Source organism: Teleopsis dalmanni, chromosome 1 (genome assembly GCF_002237135.1).
Source record: "Teleopsis dalmanni isolate 2A chromosome 1, ASM223713v2, whole genome shotgun sequence".
NCBI lineage: Eukaryota > Metazoa > Arthropoda > Insecta > Diptera > Diopsidae > Teleopsis > Teleopsis dalmanni.
Window position 1 is genome coordinate 178,934,485 of NC_051846.1, and position 9,132 is coordinate 178,943,616.

The 9,132-nt window shown below is 32.1% G+C and overlaps 1 protein-coding gene across 1 annotated transcript; it reads left to right on the forward strand.

Annotated features, from left to right (window-relative positions):
* Nucleotides 1–2,434: 2,434 nt before the first annotated feature.
* Nucleotides 2,435–5,419, forward strand: LOC119666809 (unconventional myosin-XV-like). Its single transcript, XM_038076088.1, has 6 exons — nt 2,435–2,439; nt 2,490–2,508; nt 2,734–3,326; nt 3,398–3,650; nt 3,725–4,864; nt 4,950–5,419. Exons 1-6 carry the CDS (start codon nt 2,435–2,437, stop codon nt 5,109–5,111), a joined length of 2,172 nt encoding a protein of 723 aa, XP_037932016.1. The 3' UTR covers nt 5,112–5,419.
* The last annotated feature ends 3,713 nt before the right edge of the window (nt 5,420–9,132 follow it).

A 9,132-nucleotide genomic window follows, 5' to 3' on the forward strand; every position in this document is an offset into this window, starting at 1 on the left:
TATCTATATATTTGTTTATATATTATATATATATTTTATAACTACTATTATTTTATTTTTTTTTTTTAATATAAGTAAATTGTTAGAAATATATTTTATAATACACGTATATTAATTAAGTGTCAGGATTAGTATACCGAATATAATTCATAAGGCTTTATATGCATTAATTTACGTGCATATGCACCTCTCCACATGCAATCTCTTTTGAACAGTTGTGTTTGTGATTCTATTTTTTATTTTGCTATCGTTAATCTTTTTTTGTGTAAAATTTAAAAAAAAATATCCAAGAATGATAAAAGCTATTATATCTATCTGTTAAAATGGGAACAGTAATTAATTACTTTACATTATTCACAGCTATCTACACTTATCTCCATATAAATTCTCTGAAATGTTCGTGTAATGTAGCACTTTTCTGTGATGTAGGCGTAAACAAATGTATTTTAAATTGCACAAAATGCCAATAGAGTGCTGCAGGAGAGTTCGCTGTAAAATAGATCAGATAATAAATTATCCGCTCTTTACCGCACAATTGCACAATTTCCTTGCTCCAGCCGAACTTGACAATTGAACTTAAAAACTGGAAATGCACTCTCAGTCAAGGCGTGCTTATAGCGTGGACGTTAAACGTTAATGTTTTTGTTGAAATTGATTTTCTTGAGCGGTGCAGCAAGTACAGTTTATTATTATTAATGAATTTCAGCCAAACTTTCACAAACTTTTTTAGTATATTAATTTTTAAGCAACGCTTAAAAAACTCTTAATAGTTTAAAGCTTAAGCTGAGCTGTTGAATAGCTTTTAAAATGACTTATTGGTGACGGATAATAAAACTGTTAACAAGTGTGACTACTATGTGATTTTTCCCTCTTTTTCTAATTTTTTTTATAGATTTGGACATTTCTTTTAGTTTGCTTTTTAAATGTTTTATGCAATTTATACAATAGTATTATTTTTTTTTTTCATGAACACTGAAGAATTAATGTATTTATAAGTACAGAATACTTAATAGTAAAAATTCTCAATTAATGTATTAGTTGCAATTCTGAATTTGTTAGGTCATAAAGAGCTACATATACTTATATTGAAAATCTGTTTTAACCAAGCACATATTGGCCATTATTATTTATGACTTTTTGCTGTTTTTTGTATCGCTTCATAGTTCCATCGGTGTGGAACCTCTATGGTTTATCGATGAAAACCTTGAGAAAATGGTTTTTAGTGGCTTCTCGATCGGTTTTTTTTCTACCATTAAGACAGTTTTACAGACACCAAAACAAATGTTCGTAAACTGGTGTAAGATTTAGGCCATATGGAGAATACGTTAAAACTTCACAACCATTATCTCTGAAATAATGCCGAGTCATCAAAGATATGTATGGTTTGGCATTGTTATGCATGATCACAACTCCCTTTCTGTTGGTCAATTGTTGTCGCTTTATTTCGATTGTTTCGATTAATTGGTCGAGTTGTGAGCAAATAGAACCGAATTAACTATTGCACATTTCTCTTTCAATATCACCAAACACTTAACAAAACCCTCAAACAATTAATGTTAATGAAGTTTAGCGCCTCCTGTATCTCCTAACGGCTTGTATGTCGGCTTTGTTTCACCAGTTACAAAATTTTATCGGACTTTTTAGTTATTGGCCGACCAAAGCGAGATGCTACTTTGATATCGAGATTTTCGGAACGAAATTTAAGATGTTTTAATTTTCCACTTACAGCGTCCCCATCGTAAATAGTATAAAATTTACAGTATGATTGTACAGCATTTCCACCTTTTTTTATATCAATAAGGTATCACATTGTATATTTCGTCAGATATATTCATATTAATATACCTTTTTACAATAGCCACAAAGTACACAACTGACTTGAGAAAAAATTTAGCCTAAAATCGAACCTTTCAAATACGTGGCATAATCGATGAGTACCAATACCATCTAGAGCCAAAAAAAGAGAATTGTCTTCAATTTAACCTTATGTATATATATTGGTTTTATATCCATCTATAATAGAATTTAATTTTATAAGCTGTGGCTTATAAATTTGTTTTCTGAGAAACAAAAAAAAGTAAAACTAAACTTAAAATTTGAACAAGGAACGTTTCGGGCAACTTTTACTGATGTGGTTAAAAGTTACAAATAATCATTGCTTCTAATTTGACTGGTTTAGAGTACTAAATCTAGATCTTACAGTAAAAGAATTATATATGCACTAATAAGAGCAATAAATATTTCTCAAAGCTACTAGTGATGAGTCTTTGACAGTACTCGATACAGATGTTTAGGCATCCAAAAATATAAATTAATAAAAATGAAAGTTTTTGTAATTTATTATTCAAAAACCTCTTCGATATGTATAGATATTTCAAAATTTAAAGGTTTTATATATTAAGTATGTAAAATTCTTTCAGTTGGGAAAGTCATAATGAAGTAAGTTGAAATTTAGCATTTACTAACATTATGAAACATGTACATTATAGACAGGTTCAATCCACGACTGTAATTAATTAACTATTCAAACATATTTTAGCTAATTTCTTCAAATTTAATTTGTCTTTCACTTTTAGTCTTCGATGTACATTAAAAATAATTAAATTAAAAATTTTTCCACAAAACCTTATAGTCAAATTTCAATTTTGTAAAATGAATTTTCAATTTTAAACAATTAAAAACTGTATTTAACATTATCGACACACCTTCAAATAATGCTTTCTTCTTTGATAGACACAATCCAAAGCTTCGACACTTTCATCAGGTGCTCGAGCTGCAGCACAAACGCTAAATGTACCTATCGAACGTCTCGAATCACGACAATCGAATCAAAGAGAGCAGCTCACCACTGTTAATAGTCACAGCAACAACAACAATAGTAATAATAACAGTAATATGCACAATACAGCAGCTGTGATGACATCATCAAATGGTCTCAATGCCGCTGTAATGCACGCACGTAATAACACCAATCTTGGAGAATCCACAGAACATATCGAAGTACATCAACATGAACTTGATATTGATAATCAAATGAAGTCAAGCAACGGCAACCATGTCGACAATTTCGAAAGACAGCATTATCACAAACAGCAAAGTTATTTGCATGGAAATCGTAAGTCTTCAAGTAGTCATCAACAGCAGCAGCAGCAGCAGCAACAACAACAGCAGCAGCAGCAACATCACCGTGAACAACATCATCATATGTCACATTCGCAACAATTGGATGCAAATTATATGGCTGAAGAACATCCGAATGTTGGTACACCTCCATCAGTGACGAAATATTCATTACTTCAATTCGCCATGCAGCATTTCCGCAACGAGTAAGTTTTTATTTGAAATGAAAATTTTTATTTTAAATTAAAATGTTTATTTTACTTTCGAAAATTTGTAGTCAAATAAGCGAGGGACGTGGTCATTCCCGTGAAAACGGAGGTGAACGCTCTGATCGTCGCGCTGCCTCAAATCGTTCATATGCAGAGCTAGTCAAATGGCAGGGTACACCCATTAACATGCCGCTTCTGCGTCTGCCAAATGATTTGGCGCCACTTGCTTTGGAATGTTTTGATTGCATTCTACGTTATTGTGGCGATATAGCACCTGATCCCGAACTCACAGAAGTGAAGTGTGTTTACACTGTTTTGATGGTACGTAAACTTTTGCTCGTAACAAACATATTCAATTGATATTTAAAATACCATACAATAAATGTTCATTTCAGCATTGTCACAAGTACTTGGCACTACGTGATGAAGTGTATTGCCAGCTCATGAAACAAACCACAGCGAATCGTTCACCCTGCACAGATTCAGCGCAACGTGCTTGGCGTTTGCTTAGCATATTGGCAGCATATTTTGGTTGTTCAGATGCCTTACGTCCATATCTCATGGAACATCTTACATCGGCTGCATCCGATAGAAGGCGGTCATGCCATGGTACTGCTGCTGTATGTCTGACCAACTTACGTAAAACTGCACGTTGTGGTGGACGAAAGAATGTGCCTAGCGTGGAAGAGGTGACTGCGGTCTCTGCTGGTCGTTCTGCACGCCGACAAATTTATCGTTTACCAGGCGGTGCTGAACGTGTAGTTAATACGCGTTGTTCTACAGTTGTAGCAGATGTTATTTCTGAACTTTGCGCATTGCTTGGTGTTGAATCTGAAGCGGAACAGCAAGAGTTTTCGCTATATTGTATTGTACAAGGTGATGCGTTCACAATGCCATTGTCAGCAGATGAGTATATATTGGATGTGACAACAGAATTGCTCAAGTCTGGACAACCATTCTATCTAATATTTTGTCGCTCTGTTTGGCATTTCCCATTGAAACGTGATCCAGCACCAACACCACTTTATGTAGAGGTGCTCTTTAATCAGGTTGCACCAGATTACTTAGAAGGCCTTTTATTAGAGCTACCGGGCAATGGTGTTCCTATACCGGAAGTAGTTCGAGATATGGCACGAATTGCAGCGCTGTTACATCGTGCTGCTGATTTAAGTCATGTACCAGCAATGAAAGAAATTAAGTTCCTGCTACCAAAACCAGCATTGGGTATTAGAGAAATAAGGCCAGCACAGTGGGTTGGTTTAGTGCAATCTGCATGGCCACAAATAGCTGGCCTAACGCCAGGACAAGTAAAGACACAGTTTCTAAATGTGCTATCGGCGTGGCCACTTTTCGGCAGCAGTTTCTTTGCTGTGAAACGCATTTGGGCTGATGAAGCACCACATGTAGAGGATAATAATCCAATGTGGCGAGATTTAATATTAGCACTAAATCGTCGTGGTGTACTATTCTTAGATCCAAATACACATGAAACGTTGCAGCACTGGCCTTTTATGGAAGTCATATCAACACGTAAGGTAAGTAAATGTAGCAAATATTATTATTGGATACTTTTATGGACTAGAATTTATTTTCAAATATTAATTAATTGTTATATTTTAGGTGCGCTCAGAAGATGGCGCTTTGTTCTTGGACATGAAAGTTGGCAATTTAATGCAGCAGCGTGTCATACGCGTACAAACCGAGCAGGCACATGAGATTTCTCGTTTAGTGCGACAATACATAACAATGGCGCAAATCAGTCAGCGAGACAAACGGGAATAATACCAATTTTTAGATTTAATTTTATTTTTTTATTTGCTTTCTATTCATTTGTGTCAAAATTTAGTATAGATTAGGTATTTTATATAAAATTTCTTGGTTTTTCATAGCTTTTCCTTTTAATCATTTAACTGTCGAAATTGTATTTAAATTTTACCTTGAAGGCCATATTAAAAATTTTTTGAAGAAATTTTTATAATTATGTTCATAAGTGCAATGGAGATGATGCTTTAAAAAAAATTTGTTTTTTAATATATTATCATGTTATTATAATATGCTTCTACTCTTTTTCCAAAGTCAATATATTATCAAATATTTTTGTTACAAATTTTGTAATAAATTTTATATATATTTGTCTTCATATATTTTTAAATAAATAATGTATTTTTGTAAGAGTAATTAATTTTATATATAAATTTTTAATATATCTGATTGAATATATAATATGTATATTATGACAAAAAAAATTGCTATATGATTTTTTAATAAGACAACAGTGCATCAATTAGGGGCCAAATGCAATTAAAATAATTTGTTCAGTGTTAAAAATAATGCTTTGCTAAAAAATTGTAAAATGAATTTTTGGTATAAATAAAATATAAATTTTGTAAACATTAAATAAAGTTAAAATATATTTAAATATTAATAAATTTAACTGTATTAATTATTCAGCATAAAATAATATTATGCAAGTTGAATAGTTACAAACTACTGATTTATTTAATCTAAATCTTCAGCATATGTGCCTAAATATATACTAATTTATAATGATTTAATAGGCCTATTTGCCTAAATATACACTTGTTATGAGATGATAATCATATAGCATAAGATAATCACTTCATCTTAATAGGTGAAGATTGTTGAGCAATTATAGACATTCTGAACTCATGTTGCCGAAACCGCGATAAAAGTGCTTAGCTCTCCGCAGAGCAATTTAAGCTACTAATTACTGAACATGGCAATTTCAAGTATCACCTCAAAATAATAACTTTTGCTGGGGAAGACATTTGCAAACTATGTCTACAAGAAAAACAGACAACGATGCATATATTGTGCCAATATTCAGCACCGGTAAGTAGGAGAAAGACTGTCTTGGGGGCACCATTGGCTTGGTGATGACTTGGCAGGCAACCTCAAGCTAAATGAGTTGCTTGCATTAACAAGAGATGTAGTTATGCGAACGGAAATCACTCCAGCTTTAACTCAATAACGTCATCCGAAAATCGAAGGACGAAAAAGGACCTAAGTAGTCTCGTGGTCTACTTCAACTAATCCTTCACTTCAATGTGGCCACTTGCTGGACGGTGCGCTGTCCTAACGTCCCACCATATATAGCATACGATAATTAAATATGTACCTGATCGAACATCTTAATTACTCTAAGATAGCAAGTACCTTTTAAAACTTGAACATATTTGTTATATTGATTATGCGCTCGATATATTTGGATATTGTTAAATATCTCTAAGGAAGAAGTACTATATGTCTTGATAATGTTTTAAAAGTAAAAGTCAAACAACTTCTTTCTTCAGAGCTGACTATAAAAGAACATTGAATTTTAATATTCAGAATGTTTTATGGGAGGATTTTGCAAAAAGAGGCTTTTGGCAGAACCCATTATAGATTTTATATTATTCAATTGTATATGAAAACCAATTGTATGTTTTATATTATCTGATATAATAACTGAACTCAAGAAATGGCAACTACAGTTGACGCTCTCTAATTAAACTCTTAGAAATCACTACATTCAGAAATTAGAATGTCGTTTTATCCATGTAATAATGTGAGAACAGTGAAACGTTTAAAAAAATTGAATTGGGGATTATATGCTCATATGATATACAGATAAGATATAACAATACAACCAATATGCACACAATCTCCGTTTTAGGTTGAAATTGTGGATTCTACCAAAAGCAGAAAACATATTTAGAGGGTTTAGGAAACAAAAGATCGTTTCGCCAAAAAAAAGTTCAAAAGTGACCTCAAAGTTCCCTCAAGGGTTACATATAAACAAAATTACAAATTTATTAACATGCTTGTATTTGTGACAATGTTTCTATTAAGTAAATAGCTTCTTTTGTCATAAATAAATTTAAAAATCAAATTAATTGTTTGTATCAATGTTTTCCATGTAATACGGTGTATGGAGAATGAACAAATAATTATTAAAAATTTTATCAAAATGATGTACCTAGGCGATTTTTTGATCAAACACGGCACCACTGTCATCGCTCAGGCACCATAATGGCCAGATCTGGATCCGTGCGTTTTGGGTCGATTGAATCGGTAAAAGAGAATTCGCTGAAGGATCTAAAAGCCATACCTTCACGGGCCTACGAAAAGTGTATGGAAGATTGGGTTAAACGTTGGCATATGTGTATCGCTTCAGAAGGAGCATATTTTGAAGGAGATAAAATAAATTTGGAATAAAATTTAAATTTGTGTGTTTTATTTACAAAATCCGAGTACTTTTTGAGCAGAAGGTATGTTAAAAACTTGTTAGCAAAAATGTGAATTATCGTCATTTGAAGGAATTATGGAAAACTCGGTGAGGTGCAATACTTCGAGTACAGTTATTTTACATTATATGTAAGAAATAAATGAAACACATTTAGGATTTGTGAAATTATTTAATATTATTAAATAATCTAAAAAATTTGGTGAGTTCTTCTTGTGCTGAACTTTTTAATAAAGCATCGGAAGACATAACGATATGTGGGCATCTGTATAAAAGTTCGCGTGTTCTGTTAAGTAAAAATCTAGTACTTTCATTGAAATAACCTACAAACATATCAGTGCTGTGGTAGGCTTGCTTATGGGTCACAGTCGATTAGGAAACCAAGGGAAGATTGATCTTCCCTTTTGATCATTCCTGTTGCAGTTGTGGAGAAAGCAATAAAGTGCCTCATACCTGCTTTGTTACTACTTAGCGCATAAATATCGCTATTTTACTGTTCCTTCGATAATCTTAGGACCTCCCTCTAAAGAAATTTAAATTTTGTCAAAGGGTTGAAGATGTTTCCAAACACAATGGGACAATAGGCTTAAGTGAATCCTTAGAAACAGATATATAACCTAACCTAACCTACGTAATTAGAATCATAAAATTAAAAGTTTAATATAGTATGTGAACACTTTTTTCGATATAAAAACGTATATGATGATGAATTAGTTGTTAGACAAACTGATGATGATAATTCATCACTATTCACTACAACAACAAGCAATACTACATTTGCAGTAGAGAGATACTCTGTGGGTAACAGTGTGATGAAAATCTTTTAAAAGAAAACTTTCGGAAATGTGTACCAATTGGCATCGAAATTAGAAACAATGCTTAATCTGTGCACAGAATGGTTTATAAAAATAAAAATTTTGATATAGATCAGCTTTTAAACCAATATCATCGGATACACTTAAAAAATGTATATTCTATATATTGAAATTTGTTAACCAATACTGTCATGTAAACGGCATTGAGAATCTTTAAAATCGGCAGTATAACCTAAACTGAACTACGAAATCAGAATCACAAGTTGAAAGTAATAAGCAGGTTTAAAATAATATGAAGTGAAATCACATTATTTATGACATAAGTACACGACGATGGATTGACTATGTTAATTGACTATGTTAAACAATATTTTCTACTACACATAATATTTCGATATAGCTTGATTTTGAAAGTATCAAGTATTATAGTTTTTCATTTTTCACTTTTTATCGTTTTTTATGTAAAATTTTGCAATTTTAAAGCCCGATATCTTGATAACCAAGTGTATCCACGTAAAACGTAATCAAAATATGTGCTTAAAATTAAGAGATTAATAAAAATCAGTCGTGAAATATTAGAGCCTATAAAATCCTACTCATGCCTTAGTCTTGAATTTTTTTTAAATTACATAAAATATATACTCACAGTATTTGTTATATCCTTCCTTGCAAAATTAGTAGTATGTAAATTGTTATTTCCTTTTAAAGGCCTCCTGTAATGTAATACGTTATGTGGTGTATG

Bases quoted from the DNA above. Each gene is read 5' to 3' on its own strand.
- LOC119666809 (XM_038076088.1), top strand. The intron at 3,327-3,397 runs GTAAGTTTTTAT...GAAAATTTGTAG, and splicing joins ATGCAGCATTTCCGCAACGA to TCAAATAAGCGAGGGACGTG. The intron at 3,651-3,724 runs GTACGTAAACTT...TGTTCATTTCAG, and splicing joins GTGTTTACACTGTTTTGATG to CATTGTCACAAGTACTTGGC.